At 41.1% G+C, this 20782-nt stretch overlaps 1 protein-coding gene across 1 annotated transcript in view; it reads right to left on the reverse strand.

The window, feature by feature from the left end:
• Nucleotides 1–8721: 8721 nt before the first annotated feature.
• VPS4B (vacuolar protein sorting 4 homolog B) overlaps nucleotides 8722–20782 on the reverse strand; it is a 29533-nt gene continuing 17472 nt past the window's right edge. The window contains exons 5-11 of the mRNA XM_070779159.1: nucleotides 18432–18551; nucleotides 15944–16100; nucleotides 15365–15513; nucleotides 14904–14985; nucleotides 14335–14554; nucleotides 11678–11818; nucleotides 8722–10192 (exon numbers count right to left, since the gene is read on the reverse strand). Of these exons, the coding sequence (XP_070635260.1) occupies nucleotides 10091–10192; nucleotides 11678–11818; nucleotides 14335–14554; nucleotides 14904–14985; nucleotides 15365–15513; nucleotides 15944–16100; nucleotides 18432–18551 (971 nt within the window). The 3' untranslated portion in view covers nucleotides 8722–10090. The remainder of the gene's footprint in view (nucleotides 10193–11677; nucleotides 11819–14334; nucleotides 14555–14903; nucleotides 14986–15364; nucleotides 15514–15943; nucleotides 16101–18431; nucleotides 18552–20782) is intronic.

A 20782-nucleotide genomic window follows, 5' to 3' on the forward strand; every position in this document is an offset into this window, starting at 1 on the left:
TGAATGTTGAGTTTTAAGCCAACTTTTTCACTCTCCTCTTTCACTTTCATCAAGAGGCTTTTTAGTTCCTCTTCACTTTCTGCCATAAGGGTGGTGTCATCTGCATATCTGAGGTTATTGATATTTCTCCCAGCCATCTTGATTCCAGCTTGTGCTTCTTCCAGCCTAGCATTTCTCATCATGTACTCTGCATAGAAGTTAAATAAACAGGGTGACAATATACAGCCTTGACGTACTCCTTTTCCTATTTGGAACCAGTCTGTTGTTCCATGTCCAGTTCTAACTGTTGCTTCCTGACCTGCATACAAATTTCTCAAGAGGCAGATCAGGTGGTCTGGTATTCCCATCTCTTTCAGAATTTTCCAGTTTATTGTGATCCACACAGTCAAAGGCTTTGGCATAGTCAATAAAGCAGAAATAGATGTTTTTCTGGAACTCTCTTGCTTTTTCGATGATCCAGCGGATGTTGGCATTAGGTGCCTATAATTACACTATGTAGCATTTTTATTGTGAGGCATGAGCTGGATCCTTTCTCCTTAATTTATCTAGTGTAGGTTGAGTTATCAACAATGTAATTCATAAGGGATAATCTTCACTGAAACTATTTGAATGCTTTGTTTTAATACATGCCGCATTGCTAAAGCATACACAAGGGAAGGTGCTGTAGATTCCATTTATATGAGGAACCTAGAATAAGCACAGTCACAGAGAAAGATGGCAGACAGTGGTTCTCGGGCTGGAGGGAAGGGAGAAAGGGGAGGTGGGGCTGAGAGTTTCTATTTGGGTCGAAAGTTCTGGAAATAGTGTTGATGGCTCCACAACACTGTGAATGTACTTCATGCCACTGAACTGTATTACACTCAAAAATATTAAAAATGGTAAATTTTATATTACGCATATTTTACCTCAATAAAAAAATGCTCCCATCATAAAACTTAGAAAATAAGAGCGTAAAGAAAAAATGTTTAATTAGCAATTCTACAACTCAAAGGGAGCTGTTTTTAGCTCCAGACTTTCCTGGAGACACCTTTCTGGGATGACCTAACCCTGTGTGGCAGGATTATTATTTTTTGTATTTTCTCCTCCCCTGTTGTCTGAAGATGACAGGCTTCCCTCGCATCGAGTAAACAGGCAGAAACACAGTCTCTTGTACAATATTCTCCTTCCTTCTGGCTCCCCCACCAGATCCTAACCTCTCATGTCACTGAGGAGGTTAAGCTAAATACCCTGGAGGGCAGCAGGAGAAAGAGGAGATTTTGCAGGCTCCGGGCAGGCGGGAGAGGGGATTTCTCTGCCCAGAGAGCCGAGGGCTGGCCCACCTGCTGCCCCAGCGCCGGACCTGAGCAGATTCTCGGCCTCCTGCTGCTGCGGAACCCAGAGCGGAGGGACATCAGCGAACCCGAAGAATGAAAACGGCCGCAGCGGTTCTGGACTCGAGATCTACCTCCTGCTCCAGAGAACTTCAGTGTGATCCTTGGAGGAAGAGGTCTAGTGAAGACCAACAGTGATTTTCCAGACAGCACAGCAGATTCGGGTTTGACTTACTGATAGTGTAGAAATATGATGCTTCTGTCTGGAGTCTGTGAACTGAAATTTAGACTTGCTGTTAGCGAGCTCCCATATTTTCAGCATCCCCTAAAGAAATAGAAAAAATTGTCAAAGGGTTTTCTCTACTCTGTAGTCAAACCTGTAGCAGAAGGAATCTGTGAGAACACAGGTTCTACCTCTTATTGGAAAGGTGTGTGTGTGTGTACTTTTATTAAGATTCTAGACCTGTCGCCTTGGAGACTGACAGGTGCTGAGAGCAGGCGGCCATTCTGATTGGCCAGCGCTGTGCCCACCGTATCCCTGCTGTTAGACACTTTTAACATCATCCTTCCCACTTTCCTGTGAAGTGAAATGAAGTGAAAGTCGTTCATTCGTGTCTGACTCTGGGACCGCACGGTCTATATAGTCCATGGAATTCTCCAGGCCAGAATAGAGCCTTTCCCTTCTCCGGGGGATCTTCCAAACCCAGGGATCAAACCCAGGTCTCGCATTGCAGGCAGATTCTTTACTGTCTGAGCCACCAGGGAAAGACTCACGTACCTGTGGCTGCCACCAATTCCTTCCATTTTCAAAGTTTTTATTTAATAACCTAGAACTCCTTTAATACTTTACTATTTTTAATATGGAATGTTTAAAGGTTTCTATAAAATTGTCAGTGAATTCTTAAAGGAATTATTTATGGCCTAAGACAGCATACCTTGCAATTAAATACAGGAAAGCCTTTTAATGCTGCAACACAGGATGTCTTAGGCCATAAGTCTTTCAAGAAGCCACTGGCAATGTTATAGAAGTCTGGAAAAGTAGGCTGTAAGTCTTAGAGTTTTGACAACATTCTAAGACACAACTATTCATTCCCGTATCAAGGAATACCTACGCTCGAGTACCTCACCATTTCAACCAGGATTGTGCTCAGCTGTATACAAGGACAGTCCCACGACTTTTTTATAGGGAAGTCCTGGGTCTGTGTTAAGTGCTTGGGAAATATGAAGATCACTTAGTTGGTGATGATTTTCTAAAAACCACTACATGTTTTTAAAGTTGACTCTTCAATTTCATCTCCTTCAGAAACGATCCTTCACCCTTCAATCCTGTTTATTTACTCTGTCACATTTGCTATGTGGGGATGTGAATGTGGGTGGGCACAGCTTTACAGTAGTTGCAGACATCATGGGCTTTCTCCCCCATCTCTGTATGCGCAGAATTCAGGGTGTGTCACCTGGAAACAAGGCCCCACAAACACTAACATAATCACAACATCATGATCACATCCAAGACAATAACAATTCCAAAGTATCTGGTATCTGGTTTGTAGTCAGATTTCTGCAATTACCTCCAGTGTCTAATAAAGCTGTTTTCCCCTCAAACCAGGATTCAAATCAATGTTCTTACCATGCATTAGGTTCTGGGTTGTCCTCAGTTTCTTTTAACCTGGGGCTTCCCTTGTGGCTCAGCTGGTAAAGAATCTGCCTGCAATGCAGGAGACCTGGGTTTGATCCCTGGCTTGGGAAGATCCCCTGGAGAAGGGAAAGGCCACCCACTCCAGTATTCTGGCCTGGAGGATCCTTTTAACCTAGGAAATCCCCTCAACCTTCCATTTGGTAGCGGCACTGTTTGGAGGCCAGGCCAGCTGTCTCACAGACGTCCTACAGGCTCTTTGGCCGGACTGGTTCCCCATGATGTGCTTTGTTTTGCTCTCCTGAATTTCCTGTAACCAGCAGTCAGGTCTATGGTTTGGCTGGATTCAGAATATACACTTCCGGTGGGAACAATTCCTGAGTGTGTTTGGTGTTGCGCCCATCGCTTGGAGAGAACGCGAGACTTGGAGAGAGGTGTCCGCTGTCCCAGACATGCTCCCAGCTCCAGCCACTGGCCCCAGCTGGGCAAGAGGCTCCTGGCCAGAGCTGCTCAGCCAAGCTCCCCTGAGCTCTTGACCCACCGAGAGAGAAAGTTGTGTTTCAAGCCATGAGGTTTTGGAATGCCTAATGCAGTAATAGAGAACTGAAGTCATTTTTGGGGTTATCACCGTATCTGCTTATTGTATTATATTCTGATTTGTTGACCTTAGACATCATTTCCTCTTTTGACAGATGCGACCTTAGCTCACTTACATTAACCTTTCTCTTCTCCCTCCCAATTTTTCATAGTAAATATCACCATTTAGAATTCTTGTTGGGTTACATTTGAAACTCTCACCATTGTAAAATCTCTATTTCTTTTTCCATCAATTTTTGAAACCTGGCATTACTACCCATTCTGTAAGATTAAGCTTATATAATACCTGACCCCTTTAAAGATTTTTATTTTTTGAATACTTTATTACTTTGTGGGGGCTGCATCGCGTTGTGGGATCTTGGCTCCCTGACCAGGACTGAACCTGTGCCCTCAGCAGTGAACGCACTGATCTTAACTACTGGACCACCAGGGAACATGTCTGTATTCTTTTTAACACACCTCTTTCAATTCTCAACCATCTCAGATACATCTTAATGATACATTAGGCAAACAGAAGAACATGTAAGTAGGTAGGCCCTGATATTCTATAAAACGCGCTCCTTTTCCGCACTGTCCATCCTGAGGAGTTAAATGGGCCCCCGCTGGATACCACCACACCAGCGTGCTTCCTGCCTGAACGGTGGCATGAATTTGTGGGATTTCTCCTAGGGCTGTAAATACTACTTCACTGTTTTCTCAGGAGGGTGGAGCTCCCGGGGCCCTTCTTTTTCCATTAACCTTCACTCCCTGGACCAGCGAACAGCCAAATGACCCTGACCACGGCTGACTTGTTCAGAGTTCCCCTGGGCCTGCTATGGTGCAAAGTCCGGTCAAAACTCCACCGCACTCATCGCTTGCTCCCCATAAATTCTCTCCTGAACAGTGGACCCCAAGGGCTTCCTGATTCTCCAGTAAAGAGTATTAGCTCAGTCACGTTCCAGTAAGCCTGAAGCAGCCCCACACCCTTTGGGGAAGGCTGAAGGCAAAGCTCCCTCTGAACCTGGAATGTTCTGGCAGAAGCCTTTCTCAACAAGACAGTCTCCACTTCTTTCAAGCGGCACAGATTCCATGACCTGATTCAGGTCTGGAAATCACGACGGCCAGACCCCTGCTCGCCAGGCAGGCGTGTTTTGTTTGTACTACTGCTGCAGCGCCTTACTCACGGTCTTAAGGACCCTGCCACCACTGATCATGACCTCTGCAGGAAAGTCCACTCTGATTTATCACTCCAGCCCTGCTGCTTAATGCAGTGACCAAGTCCCCCCTGGCTCGTGCTAACTGCTACTACTTGACTTTTGCAGCTGAGACTGCTCCAGCTCCGATGAAAGTGAAGGCCCTGGAAAACACTCTGGAATGCACTCCTTCACCTGTCAGTGCCCCACTTAAGGGGCTCGGTTCTGGGTCTCTTCCAGGAACATGTGGTTTTGTGAGTGGTTCTCATGTGATAAAATCTACTCCAGCATTCCTATTTCCTAGATATGGGATTCTTTCTTTTCCACCACTTTTTTTTTTTTAAGTCACTCAGTCGTGTCCAACTCTTTGCGACCCCATGGACTATACAGTCCATGGAATTCTCCAGGCCAGAATACTGGAGTGGGTAGCCTTCCCCTTCTCCAGGGGATCTTCCCAACTCAGGGGTCACTTTAGTGGAGTTCAGAGCAGTTGACGGTCAAGTTCAGATTCTTTAACCAGTCTAGCAAACAACTGAAATCACTCTCTGCTGCTCAAACCAAAATTCTAAATCCTGAATGTTTACTGAACCCATACTGATAAATTCAGTAATTAGCTACAAGCTCCCCAACCAGACTCTTGGCTCATCACCAACATCATCCATTCCCACACAGCCCTCCACATATTGCCTGGTACTCAGGATCTTCCAAATCCTCACAAGTGGAAGTATTTCAGTAGTATGGCTCCTACTCGACCAAAGTTCCTGACCGTCACATAAAGTCGATGAAATTTGTGTATTCCAGCATCTAGTCTGGCAACCTGCAGGATCAAATGCCGACTTTTGCTTCTGGTAGCTTCAGTGCTGTGGCTGCCACTGTCTCTTGCAGCAAGTCCTGAGGGTCCAGGTTTCCAGTGAGCGTCCTCCACGTTCTCGTGCCTTCATCTCGTTTAGTACTATCGTTGTTTAGACGCTCTGTCGTGTCCGACTCTTTGCGACCCCATGGACTGTAGCCCCACTGGGCTCCTCTGTCCGTGGGATTCTCCAGGCGAGAGGACTTGAGTGGGGAGCCACTGCCTCCTCCAGAGGGTCTTCTTGATCCAGGGATGGAACCCCGGCTCCTGCTCAATGTCTTCCCCTCACTGGGCACTTCATTCCACGAGGCCACAATTAGCTACCAGAGTCCCATCCACCTACTTAAGATGCTGTTGATGCTGCTGTGACCTTGTTTTTAAAGTCCTGCCATCTTTGCAGTGCTCAAGACTGAAGGACTGCACAGCAGAGCCTGAAAAGCCAAAGCCGGTCAGGGGCCCGGGCGGGGTCCACCACCTGAGGAGGAGAGGAGGGCCTCCCCACTGCGCTCCCTGGATCCGGAGGCGGGGCGTCCCCACAACCGTGTAGGCAATGGGGATGAACATGCCTCCAAAGTACGTTTGTTTGGTGAACATCCTTCCTGTCCTTTTTCCTTAAAACCTTTCCTTTTCTATTATTTCATCAGGTTCCAGAGGAGACAAAGTCCTGTCACTAGCTGACAAGTTGGCTGCAATTCTTTCTTAAAGACTTTTAATTCGGGGAAATTAACATAAAGATAAAAACAAAGAAAAAATTAATAAGTATCCATATTTCTATCACACAGATTTAGCCATTGTTCTTGATGTGGGCTTGCCTGGTGGCTCAGTTGGTAAAGAATCCACCTGCAATACAGGAGACCTGGGTTTGATCCCTGGGTTGGGAAGATCCCCTGGAGAAGGGAATGGCAACCCACTCCAGTATTCCTGCTTGGAGAATCCCATGGACAGAGGAGCCTGGTGGGCTACAGTCCATGAGGTCACAAGAGTTGGACACAACTTAGCAACTAAACCACCAAACTCTTGATGTGTTTTCATTCCTAATTTTCTTCTTTTACAAGTAAAATTTGTAGGGTTGACAGGGAGAGAAAGAGGGGCAAAAATTATACACATTCTTTGTAAAGTATTCAGACTTAGGAAAAATACAAAGATTCATTCACTCAATAAATATTTATTGACCACCCATCAGGCACTAGTACTGTTCCAGACACTGAAGGGACAGCAGAGGAAAAAGACAAGAAAACCCCAGCTTTCCCGGAACAAACGTGAGGTGAAATCACAAATAAGAAAAGCAGTCAAGTACACAGTATGTTAGATGATGGTAAGAACTACAGAGAAAAATAAAGCAGGGGCGGGGTTGTTTTCATTTCAGTTTCTAATTGTGGCTACAATATAGAAATACAATTTTTACTTACTAACCTGTATCTTCTAATCGTGTTAAACTCAGATTCTGTTTGTTACTTTGGATTTTCTACATAGAGAGTCATGTCACCTGAGGATGACAATTGAGTTTCTTCCTTTTAAACCCTGAACGTTTACTTTTCCTACAACTGTGTAGAATCTCCTGCACAGAACTGAAAGGCATGGTGGGAGCAGGCACCTTGGTCTTCTTCCCGATGTCTGGGGAGCCAAGTTTTCAATAACTCACAATAAAGTATGGTACTCGTTAGAGTTTTTGTTTCTTTGGTAGATGTTCTTTATTAAAATAAGATGTTCTCTTCAATCCCTAGTTTATAAAGTTAAAAAAAAAATCACAAATGGTGCTGGAATTTTATTAAATGCTTTTTATGACTCTTCAGAGACATAACTTTTCTCCTTTATTTCTGTAAACATAGGAAATACAAATTTTTTGATTTTAAACTACAGTTCTTGCTTTGTCCCGTGCCATGTAAATGGAAACTTACTGGATTCTATGGTGAAGATCACGGCCCCCGTGACAGGTTTCAAGCTGCCCAGGCAGTCAGGAATAAGAAAATCTGGATCTTGGGGCCAAGAGGAGCCAGCCAGCTCTGGTACACCTATGATTTCAGCTCCAAGAACCAAGACTGACATTTACCACCACAGCAGGAGACCAGCAGGAACAAAGCAACTTCAAATTATCTCTTTTATGAAAACTCTCAAAGATAATCTAGGAAGTTGATAAATATGGATATAACTCCAATTTTTTCAAGCCTTTATTAAGTAAAGGCTTGAAATAATAAACATAATAAACAGTGTCAAGCACCATGCTACTGCAAAGGAAAGTCAGCTTTACTTGTTGGCTTAGAAGAAGACTAAGAGTCCCTTGGACAGCAAGATCCAACCAGTCCATCCTAAAGGAAATCAACCCTCAATGTTCATTGGAAGGACTGATGCTGAAGCTGAAGCACCAATGCTTGGCCACCTGATGAGAAGAACTGACTCATTGGAAAAAACCCTGATGCTGGGAAAGACTGAGGCGGGAGGTGAAGGGGACGACAGAGGATGAGCTGGTTGGATGGCATCACCGACACGGTGGACATGAGTTTGAGCAAACTCTGGAAGATGGTGAAGGAGAAGGAAGCCCGGTGTGCTGCACTCCATGGGCTGCAAAGAGTTGGACAGGACCGAGCAACTCAACAGCAGCAAAAATCGTAATGGTCAACATCCAGGCAGAGAGAGCCTGAGCATTCAGCTTCCTCTTGAGTAGTTATCTGCCCATAAAGAGCACATGGAGATGGTCTATGCTCCACCATTCTAGAATAAGTTTAAAATTATTAGTAGATTCTAGAAACAGTTTTAAAAGCAGAAATGTGGAAAATGGCTAAAAGTGACATAGATACTGAGGCATGGTTTTCAGAGCACACAAAAGAATTAAGTGATAAAATATTCACTTGTCATTAATGCTGTACTTACACACTATTGGGTGAACTGAAGTGAAATACTTCCTCAAAACTAATTTTGGATTCACAAAGAATTCTGGATTCAATTATTATATAGTTTATACTAATAGAATTATATTAATTCTCTTAATGACAAGATTTTAATAGCAATACTGTATGATTCTGAGGAGCTAAAGTAGAATTTTCATGGATACATCTTTAATGAATAATTTTTAATGATCTCTTGTATCTCATCAATTTAGATATATTTTCTCCTATACAGAAGATCCCGAAATAAAGAAGCGTACACAGAATACAGCCAACAGTAGGTTATGTCAATTTACTTCACGTAAGAACAGCGTATTTTGGGCCTATGATTTCCATTTAGTATCAACAAAAACAATCTGTACAGAAAACCCCAAGGCAACCATATAGCATAATATGTAAAATGTGCAAATAGAATTTAAAATGCAAGTTATTCTATAGCATTTGCAAGGCAGAACTTCATAGTAAATTAAGGAAATCTACCTCATTCTAGCTGACTTAATAATACTTTGCATGGAGAGGCCAATGCAAATGTACAAGGCACAGCTTAGTGTTGGTGCTGAAGTGTGACACACCCCTCAGATTGGGGTATTAAAATAACATAAAATCATGTCTGCATTTTATTATTTAAGGAGACTATCAGCTCATTTCTAAAGCGTCATGAACCATTACACTGATAACATATGTGTGGTCAGGACAAACTGTTCCCTGAACTTAAAAGGTCAAAGACAAGACTCTAGCTATCTTATATTTAAAAAATTTATATGTATATATATACACACACCATACCCCGATATCACATACAAGAAACTTTCCATAATCCAAAGGGAGGCAGTGTGTTCCTTTAAGTAAAGGTTCCCATACAGTATTTCATGACAGAATTATTTAAAAAGTACATATTTATTCACCACCTGTTTTGGTCAATCTTACTACAAAAAGACACTGAAAGACACAATTTTCTTCTTCAAAACAAAGACAACGCCTAACTTAGAGAGTCTTTCTCTAAAGATTGCACAGTGAAAGGTATTACTTAGTTAAATATAAAAAAGCTTGCAGCTTTTATAGAAACTATTTAAATCTACATGGAGAAACAAGCCACCCTATCAAAAGTCAGCAAGCCCCTTGGCTACAACACAGTCCAGGGCCTTCTAAACCTGACCACAGTGCTCTCTGCTGTCTTACTGCCCATCCCTGAGAGTAAAGCATTTAAATTGTTTTTAGTAAAGCAAATGAATTTTACTTTGATGAGAATGATGCTTAAGATTTTTTTTTTCAAAATATGAAATAAACCCCATTTCGTTTTAGTTGGAAAAAAAAAAGTATGCTCTTTGCGAAGACCACTATCCCTAACAATTTAAAATATTTGTATGTCAATTGATTTTAATTTTCTTTTCACTGGGCAATTTCTGTTTCTCTGCTATTTATATATCACTCATTTTCTTATGGCCCATTATTTATAATTTTTGTTAATGGGAGGATTTAATTGGTAATGGAGCAAAAGTACATATAAAACTTAAAGGAACGCTGAGGTGAGATCTGTTTCCCTATGGTAAGAGTTTTACTGGAAAGAATCTGACTGCCATACAGGAAAAGCAAACTGCCCACGCGAGAGAACACGCACGGTCAGCGTCGTCCTGGCCGTCTTTGGTCTAGCCTTCTTGGCCAAAATCTTCTGTAAACTTCTTTAGTTTTAACAGGTCGTGTTCATTGACCGTGGGCTTTGTGCTAGACAGTGACCGTAACATGTCCGACTGTCAGGAAAAAGAACGGGTGAGGATTAGTCATTGATTTAACTGAATAAAAAACATTTCATCAGCAGCATTATTACTACTAACTTTCGCCTAAGGTTAAATCTGAACATCTGCAGTGTGTCACGGACTACTGATGATAAACTCTCCTGTTTTCTTTCTTTGCAAAGAGCAACTTCGACTATGCTACTCCTTTGCTTTTAAACTTTCAGTTGCTTGCCCCGTCCTGATCATAACCTTCAAAGGCTCCTCGGCACCCAAGAAGTGCAGTCCTCTTCACCTGAGCACCAAGGCCTCCAGAATTAACCCGATCCTTTTTCTGGCTGTATGTTTACTTTTTAAGAAAGCAGCTGTCAAAATGCAACTCAGAAGGGATATATTCATTCACATATGTGGAACAGAATAATAGCATTTAATCAAAACCAATTTATCAAAAAGTTTAACTATCAGCTAAAGTCATAATCAAAATGGTAAGAAAATGTATCAATATAAAAAATTTATTAAAAAATTAACTTTTAGACCATGTCTCCTGTAAAATAGTATGGAAAAATGATCAAAAGAATGAAAGCTTTAAAAAATAAAGGATTTCTAAATAATTTCTCAGATAAGCAGTGGTGAATTAACACATAAATATTTCTAGATGTTTACAGATATATTATTATATACATATAGACACAAGCTTATGTACATGTCTATAAATCTAGATCTACATATCATGTAAAAGTTAGTTAATTTCGACATATAGATCTGAAAAATCTTTAACTAAGAGAAGATTTTAAAACTCAATGTTCATATTGGCTACACCTCAATACGAAACAAAAAGTTTAAAGTCTGGGGGAAAACACTGAACACTCATAATAAATAGGCATCTTTTGTCTCTCTTTCGGCGGCTGCTGGGTGGGGTTTTAGTTTCCTCACCAGGGATCACACCTGTGCCCTGCAGTCTCACAGGTTATTCACTTCCTCAATAGAAGCTATGGAAATGCAATGCTTTACGAATATTTTAATTCCTGCAATATAAACTGCAGAAATGTAACTTCTTATGATAAAAATTTTGTTTTCAGAGCTTTTAAAAAAGTACTGCATTATTTAAACTTTCTATGACGCCTTGAGACGTACAACAGAAAAACACTGCTATGAATACTGTGATTCACACAATAGCGTTTCTGCATGTTTTACTAAATCAGAGGTTCAAGGAAAAATATTCTCACAATATTACTGTAAGACCTATATCAGAAACCCGTATGTTTTAAAAAACAGCTTATTCACTTATAATTAAATTTTCCTTGAAGCTCAAAAAAAGTTTAAAGATAATTATTTGATACTTTAGATTCTATTAATCTCTATAACCTTTGAAGTATTACTATTAAACATGGCTGATCATACTAACATTTTTAAAGTAAATTTTATAAAACTGAAAATTTTATATGACAAATTATGAAATATAATGCTAAATACTTTTTTTTTAAAGCAAACAAAACGTCAAACCATGCAAACAACTGGCTCCAAAAGTTTATCCCCAGGGACATCCATCCATGTCATCTCAATGGCACCAGGGTCGCCTGGAGAGCAGGGCGTGAGCAGGTCATCTACTATGTTGTTAGGATCAGCCCGTGAAGGTCCGCGAACCTGCAATAAACAGTCATTTGAGATCTTTATTTGAACAAATTGAATAAATATTAAGATTTAAACCATTATCAGGAAATCTGAACATGTACTATTATCATGTTTTATTAAAATGCTTGGTTCTGAAAACAAACAGAATATACAACAAAAAGTGCAATTATCTCCGGGTGATGGCGTAGACTGTGTTTGATTTTAATGTTTTTCTTGATGATTTTCTATATTTGAAATTTCCTACAGTAGATTACTTACATGATCATAGGGAGAAAATAAGTTAAAAAAAAAAATTCCCTGTGCCTAAAAATACCTTTTTTCTTTTCTAATGGCTATTAAGTGGTAATAATCCTAGACACCAAGAACAGACCTGCATAACACGCTGCTATATTTAAAACAGATAATCAACAAGGACATATCGTATAACACAGGGAACTCTGTTCAGTATTCTGTAATAACCGAAACAGGAAAAGCATTGGCAAAAGAATGGATCTGTGTGTGCGTGTAACTGAATTACTTTGCTGTACATCTGAAACTAACACAACATTGTTAAGCAACTATACCCCAATGTAGCGATAAAAATTAATAAAAAACAGACCTACTTAAAAATTCCTTTAAGTTACTCTATTTTCCATAGTAAGAAATTTGTGATCTTTGGGAGGTTTATTATTGTGAAATTACTGTCTCTCCAACAAAAACTCCTTCAAATATAAGTACAAAATTAAATGCTGAGTGTAATTTAAGTGCTAGCTGAACTTATAACTCATAACTGATTTAAAGTAAAGAATTTTCATAATATCCAGAAAAAGAACCTCTGTGATAGTGACATACAATTTTCAGCTTGCACCACACCTGTATCAAGTCGGGGGCTGCTTCGTCCTTCGCACTTGTTTTAAACGATCAGTCTCAAATACTGTCTTAGGATCAGGGTAGGGGCAGAGAAATAAACATTTTCACTTTACTTGTTACGTATTTTATTGTTTGTCTTCTCTCACAAAAATTTCAGTGGCAGGGATTTTTGTTTTTCGACCACTGTACTTTCTGACTTACCTCTGGGCCCAGATTAGCGCTGATACATTTAATAAATAAAATCACAGGCAAACTTGTTCTTACTAATCAAAACGCGGAAGAGAAGATGGAGCCATAGAGATCTATTGGACTGGGGATACAGAATGCCTGATGTTGAGAGATCTGGCTGCTCCACCTTTATCCTCCTAACGAGGGCCTGGCTCTGGGTTGTATAAGCTGCCCCCAACAGTAACACAGAAAACTGGCTGGAAAGTTCTTAGCAGGGGAGGACTGGGCTCCTTCTAAACGGCAAAGAGAATGTTAAGGAGAAACCCAACGGCTGTGGCATAAACCTTGGTCCCAAGCTAACTGTGCTTCTCTTGTACTGAAATGGCGGAGGAAGAGGCGAGTAACATCTACTGGACTGTTCAGGCACCATGACCGCTGTGTTATCAATCTTCCTCTTTTCATTCTCATAAAAGCATTTCAGAGCAGTGTTACCATCCTTACTTAAGAGATGATAAAAAAAAAAGAGAGACTTAAAAGGTAACAACACAATTTGGTCAAGTAGATAAAATAAGTAAATTGTGGAGTCAGGCTTCAAATTCAGGTTTTAATTCAAGCTCCTCATTTTTAAAAGAAATTATTTACCATGGTAACACAGGGCATACAATAGACACATATGCTTATCAGAGCCGTGACACATTAGTTTGTCATATACTGATGGATTAGGTTTGCTGACAGTGTTTTGGGATTTTCACATCTACGTTCATGAACATATTGGCGATTGCTATTCTCAGCAAGAGTGTAGGTCCAAATTACCTAGTCTACAGTTACTTAAATTGTCTCCCAAGACTGCACGGAGAAGGAAATGGCAGCCCACTCCAGTACTCTTGCCTAGAGAACCCTGTGGATGGCGGAGCCTTGCGGGCTTCTGTCCATCGGGTTGTAGAGAGTCGGACACGACGGAGCGACTTCACTTTCACTTTTCACTTTCATGCACTGGAGAAGGCAATGGCAGCCCACTCCAGTGTTCTTGCCTGGAGAATCCCAGGGGCGGGGGAGCCTGGTGGGCTGCCGTCTAAGGGGTCGCACAGAGTCGGACACGACCGGAGCGACGTAGCAGCAGCAGCGGCAGGACTGCACAAAACTCCGTCTCACACCACATGCGCTCACGTCACTCGTGAGGCCGAGCGGCGCGCGGGAGGAGCTCGAGAGGAGGGTGGCTGCGACCCCAGTGCCAAGCACGTGAGTTTATTAAACGACAGTTAGCTATCATTGTTTTTACTTTGATAAGGAGGTATAAATGTACGGGTAACATGCTTCCAAAGCACTCATACAAAGTAGTTTTAAAACACGTTGGGAGAATTTATTTCAGTGGAATGGACACGTCTATTATGTAAATCCACTTATTTATTACACAAAACTGAAATCTTCCTAAAATTCTTCAAAGACAAGTCAACAGTGGTCTCAAAACTTGATTTTAAAAATATATGAAAAGACAGATAAACGTTCCTTACCTTTTTAAAATGGGTAGCTGACTGCACTTTCCTCACTGGCTGCATAAGTGCGTCCCGTACAATGATGCTTATGTCCGCCCCTGAGTAGCCCTCAGTCTTCTTTCCGAGGTCCCGGAAGTCTGCTTCCGTCAGACTGTTCTGAGTGGTGCCCAAGTGCAGTTTAAACATCGCTGCTCGGGCATGCGCCTCAGGCAAAGGAATGTAAATTCGTTTCTCAAACCTTAGAATCAAAGAAAAATTACATCAAGATTATCATATGATAATATTTAATTTCTATTAAAAATTACTTTTCCAAGAACTAAGCAAGATATTTAGATATTCTCTTTTATACAGAGCTAAGCTGAACACATTAAATGGGCCCATATCCACCATAATTAAACATATATATTTAGGGTAATAAAGGAAAAATACCCAGAACACATTAACAACAAATGCCTGCCTCCCCTGGCCAAGTCAGGGGTCAGCAGGGCTTACGTACACTGAAAAACATTCTAGAGTTATCAGAATGGGAATTGACACTCACTTACTACACTGTAATTAGAAATACAGTGTTCCCTGTATTGTCATACCTTCGCCTAATGGCAGAATCCAGAACCCAGGGTATATTTGTAGCTCCCAGAACCAAAATTCCATCATTGTCCACGCCAACCCCTACAGCAAAATAGATATAGTTTCAGGTAATTTGTCATTTCAGTGTTCTTTAAACCTCATCTGTATCTTCTCTTATGAATGTGGTATTTCTTTGTTAAAAATGCTTCCCCTTGAGAGTCTCTCTCTGAAAACACTGTATTTAATCATATTTCATACTACCAGAATATGATATAAATATTCCCAACAGTAGAATCTCCTAAACTGTGGGAAAATACTATTAATATTCTTTTCAAAATATTTCTCAAAAGATTTAAATTTGAAGTCTACTTTTTCCTTCTATTGATATTGTTTCTGGTATAAGTGAACATATAAATAAGTCTCTTTACTACTATACCAAGATGATTACAACTGGGCAGAAATTAAATCAGTTGAGCACTACCTTGCATCTGAACTAGGAATTCTGTCTTAATTCTTCTTGCAGCTTCACTTTCATTTTCACTTCTTGAACCACACAGAGAATCGATTTCATCAATGAAGATAATCGAAGGTTTATTCTCTCTGGCAAGCTGGAATAAGTTCTTAACTAGCCTAAAAATAAATTAAAAGTTTCAATTTCTAAAAATTAGCCAATAACACATGACAATGAAAACATTAAAATAAAACAATGTATCAATAGGAACTCTAAGAGTGCTCAGCTGTGCCCAACTCTTTGCCACCCCATGGACTGTAGCCCATCAGGCTCCTCTGTCCCTGGGATTTTTCAGGCAAGAGTGCCGGAGGGGCTGTCATCTCCTTCTCCACACGTGTGTCACGTGCTAAACCATACGTGTGCCACGTATGCTCTCTTCTCCCTCTGAAACGAATTTTGAACTAGGGAACAGTTTGACAGAGAAATCAATACCGCCTGTACCACAGCACTTTTTGGAACGCCTATTAATGATGTAAGAAACCTACGACTTTACAGATAGAATGACCACCAAGCAAAGAAAACTTAAAAAAAAATCAATTTACTACTTACTTTTCACTTTCACCTAGCCACTTAGAAACAAGGTCAGAGGAAGATATTGAGAAAAATGTTGAGTTATTTGCTTCTGTGGCTACAGCTTTGGCTAAATAGGACTTTCCTGTTCCAGGTGGCCCAAATAACAGGATTCCCCTCCAAGGCGTTCTCTTGCCTAAAATGTGTATTAAAAAACAACATGAGAACTTCAAGACCATTAACTTCGTCATCCACCGTGAAGCATACCATGAAGAGGTTCCACTCTAGAGCTGGCAGGAGGATGAAACACAATTTAAATCAATCAATCTAAGGTGAATATGTCTTAAATGTACTTTATTTCCTTTTTAGAGACCACTTTGTCAAAACCGTGTTTGTACACTATAATCCTCCCAACAGGCAGTCATCCGCATGCCCACCATCCGACCACTATGTACGGAAGCCACAGTGGCAGACAGAGCTACGGCGCAAGGGTCTCTGACCTCCAAGGCCCTCCAGTCTATTAGGCGGAAAAGCACTCAGTTAAAAGGCAGTTGCTGATCATCCACTATGTGCACTGCTCAAATTCAGAATATTGTAGGAGAAAGTACACCCACAGGGGGAAGGCAGCTGCAAGTATTTCCTTTAATATTCATGACATTTGCAGGGGTGAGACTAACAGTTTTGATGACTCGTGACGTTACACTCAATTCCTGATTTCACAGGAAGCACATATTATTATTTTAGGTGGCAGATTTCCATTCTGATGATTGGAGAACAATAGGGGGACTCCACCTTAAATTCCAGTTTTGCCAAAATATAGTTAACAAGTGAACAAAATCAGATCTTTGAACCTCAGTTCTACTAATGAGAAATTATAATGTTGCCTTACATAAACCAGGCTGGGTTACAACTGGCAATAAAATATCACACATTTAAAAAAGCCAAACAGCTACTAGGTGTGCACTGTGGGTGACACAGGGTGTCTGTGAAGAGTGACACGCAGACGGCGGACGCGACGCCAAGCGCTGCCCATTGTGAGGGAAGCCGCAGCCTCTACTTGAATTCTCTTTCGGGTTAAATGTCTGCAATCGTCAGTCAGCGTCCCCTTAAGCGTGGTCCACACACCAGTGCTGGCAGAGGAAATGCTTTTAGGTGGTATACAAACACTTTCCATTTGAATAATTTTTACAACGCATTCTATGAAAACACTCCTCACCCATAGAGACACAAAGACGTCTTTTATTACTTAAAAAAAATGTGGCCACATCGCACAGCGTATGGGATCTCAGTTCCCCAAACAGTGACCAAAGCTGCCACCCCTGCACTGGAAGCGTGGAATCTTAACCACTGGACCGCCAGGGAAGACCCCCAAGTAATTATTCTATAGTAGAGTTATTAAGTAAAAACAAAGGAGATGACTTAAAAGTTCAAATGTGGGCAAGACAAGCTGTGATGTTAGAAGTCAAGATAGAGGTCCCTCTCTTGAGGGAAGACACGGGGATGGATTTCTAAGTTCCTCACATGGATTTCTTATCTGGGAGATTATTACCGTCTGTAATAATTTATGAGGCTGAACGCACATGGGTTCCTCCATGTCCCTGTACATTTATACTCCAATTTAGTAAGTTTCTCTAAAAGTGATTTAAAGAAGAAGATTAAAAAAATAATAGTACACGTATATGGCAAAATTCACGAAGATGACATACAGGACTCATGTCTGGGAAACACTGGGATAAGCAACGTAAGTTCAACTGCATTTTTGTGCCTTTATAGGATTCTGATGACAACTTCTACACCGTTAGTTTCGTATTCCTGAAGCGAGGTTCTGAGTCGCAGCTCGAAGCTGGGTGGACAGCGGGCTCTTGCTCGTCATCACTGCTCTACAGGACACTGCTGTTTGGACCTGTTCAGTTTGAACCCAGATTTGCTCTCTATATAAACCAGCTTGTTTTTAAAAGGAAAAACCTCTGTTTCACTGTTAAGACTGTGAGTATAGCCGTATCACGAACACAGGCCATGGGTCACGAAGGGGACAACGTGAAGGATGGTTCAGCATGGACAAACCACCTCCGGCAGAGCTGGAACTCCAGCTCGATCCAGAAGGCAGTTAGCAACCTTCTCCCTGCAGTGATCGTGAGCTACCAGAGGATACACGCTTCATCTGAAACTGTTAAATATGGATACAAACGGTATAACTTGCTTTTTGAGCTTTACAATACAGGTAGATATTCTTTCACGTCCATTATAATGGTACATACATTCTAGCGAGTGCGCTGTACTCCACCCTGTCTCCCTGACTTACCTTACGTGCTGCTGCCTGACATTTAGGTTGTTCTGAAATATATGTATATATTACAAATACGTATATGCATACGAAGTCAGTATCTGTGTAAGGGTATACCACTGCCTTGTAAGAGGATTTAAAGTAACCCTTTACGATACAGTGACCAGAGTTCACAATACTTTACCTCAGTCATCAGTGTGCTTTTTAAAAAATCATAAAAAAATTATTTACAAGCCATCTCACCTGTAAAGAGATGAGGAAATTTGATGGGCAATATCACGGCCTCTTTCAGAGCTTCTTTGGCTCCTTCCAGACCAGCAACATCGCTCCACTTCACGTTGGGTCGCTCTATAACAATGGCACCTACAGAAAATTAAATCATCTTTCAATCAAAGAGGGCTATTTCATTAAATTTAGATAACAACATGAAATCATGAAATTAAAGAAATGCCTTATAAATTTGTCTGGAAAAGTTTTATGTATTAAAGACAGTTCTAGAAGGGTGTGACAACAAAGTGGTTGTTGGGGGGCAGTGAGGAGGAGTCGGGACCTGGGGTGGGTACCTGGATAATCCAGCATAAAGCCATTCAACTGTTCTATCTCCACTACCTCGCTGTGAAACAGAAATAGCATCATCTGGCCAGACTACTAAAGACAGGTGAGTGTAAAGGTCAAATGAAGCACTAAACCCCAGAGAGCCCGGAACAGCACCGAACAGTACGCACACACTCACGGTGTCTGACCACTGGTTCTGGAGTAGCTCCTATTTCTCCTTTTAACCAAAAGAATCAGTGATCCAATGCTCCCCTTACCCACAGAAATAAAGCACATTTAACCACTTTACCTGAAGACAGACGGGCAGAGAGACGGATGGACAGAGAGAGCGGAAGGGGAGGGTGAGAAGGGGATGATGGAGAGAGGAGGTGTGCTCTTACAGACCTGCACATTTCCCAACATCTGCCAGTTTCCATTCGACTTCTAAATAGATCTATTTACACTTTCTGTGCATTAACAAAGTTATTTAAATGATTTAGTTTTTGAACATAATATATTCAGAAGTCATAGCAAACTGTTACAGTAAGAACAAGTAAAAATCAGTAACAGTCCACAAAACATTTCTTTTACTGTAGCTTACTGCTGCTCTTTCTACAAATCTTTTATCAAAAGCTTTCCCAATCTTCTCGTCTATAGAAACGGCTCAACCATGAAGGAGCCTGTTCTAAGATGATGTGTAACTGTTTTAAGTATAACATCACCACTTACACAGTCTATTCATTACCTATGATATTACTTTATGGGTATTTTTCTTGCTTTGAAAGGTCATCTGTTAAAGAATGCGTATACTTGGCAATTTCCCTAAATTACGGAACTCTTTAGCTATACATTAACATGAAATAAAACTATGAACTCTTTTTGCATTCTGAAAGTTCAGACTAAGTATAAATTAAGGGAAAAATGTACCTGCCTCCTGAGAAATCTGTATACAGGTCAAGAAACAACATAATATGTCCAGTTAGAACTGGACATGGAACAACAGACTGATTAAAAATCAGGAAAGGAGTACGTCAAGACTGTATATTGTCACCCTGCTTATTTAACTTATATGCAGAGTAAATTACAAGAAATGCTGGGCTGGAGGAAGCACAAGCTGGAATCAAGATTGCTGGGAGAAATATTAATAACCTCAGATATGCAGATGACACCACTCTTATGTTAGAAAGTGAAGAAGAACTAAAGAGCGTCTTGATAGAAAGACAAGAGTGAAAAAGTTGGCTTAAAGCTCAACATTCAGAAAACTAAGATCATGGCATCCAGTCACATCACTTCATGGCAAACAGATGGGAAGACAGGGGAAACAGTGGGAGACTATGTTTTTGGCTCCAAAATCACTGCAGATGGTGACTGCATCCATGAAATTAGAAGATGCTTGCTCCTTGGAAGAAAAGCTATGACCAACCTAGACAGCATATCAAAAAGCAGAGACATTACTTTACCAAAAAAGGTCCATCTGGTCAAAGCTATGGTTTTTCCAGGAGTCCTGTATGGATGTGAGAGTTGGACTATAAAGAAAGCTGAGTGCCAAAGAACTGATGCTTTTGAACTGTGGTGTTGGAGAAGACTCTTGAGAGTCTCTTGGACTGCAAGGAGATCCAACCAGTCCATACTAAAGGAGATCAGTCCTGAATATTCACTGGAAGGACTGATGCTGAGGGTGAAGCACCAATACTCTGGCCACCTGATGTGAAGAACTGACTCACTGGAAAAGACCCTGATGTGGGGAAAGATTGAAGGCGGGAGGAGAAGGGGACGACAGAGGATGAGAGGGTTGGATGGCATCACTGACTCGATGGACATGAGTCTGAGCAGGCTCCGGGAGTTGGTGATGGACAGGAAGGCTTGGTGTGCTGGAGTCCATGGAGCTCCAAATAAGTCAGACGTGACTGAGGGACTCAACTGAAGTGAAGGGAAAACCCAATTCACTTTTTCTTTCCTATGTTCCATTCTGATTAGTAACCCTACATGAGAAAAACATTATGTCATCTGACAAGATTTTGTGTCTATTAAACAAAAGTAGATTTATACATAAGCATTAT

The sequence above is a fragment of the Bos indicus genome, chromosome 24 (assembly GCF_029378745.1).
Source record: "Bos indicus isolate NIAB-ARS_2022 breed Sahiwal x Tharparkar chromosome 24, NIAB-ARS_B.indTharparkar_mat_pri_1.0, whole genome shotgun sequence".
In the NCBI taxonomy this organism is placed as follows: domain Eukaryota; kingdom Metazoa; phylum Chordata; class Mammalia; order Artiodactyla; family Bovidae; genus Bos; species Bos indicus.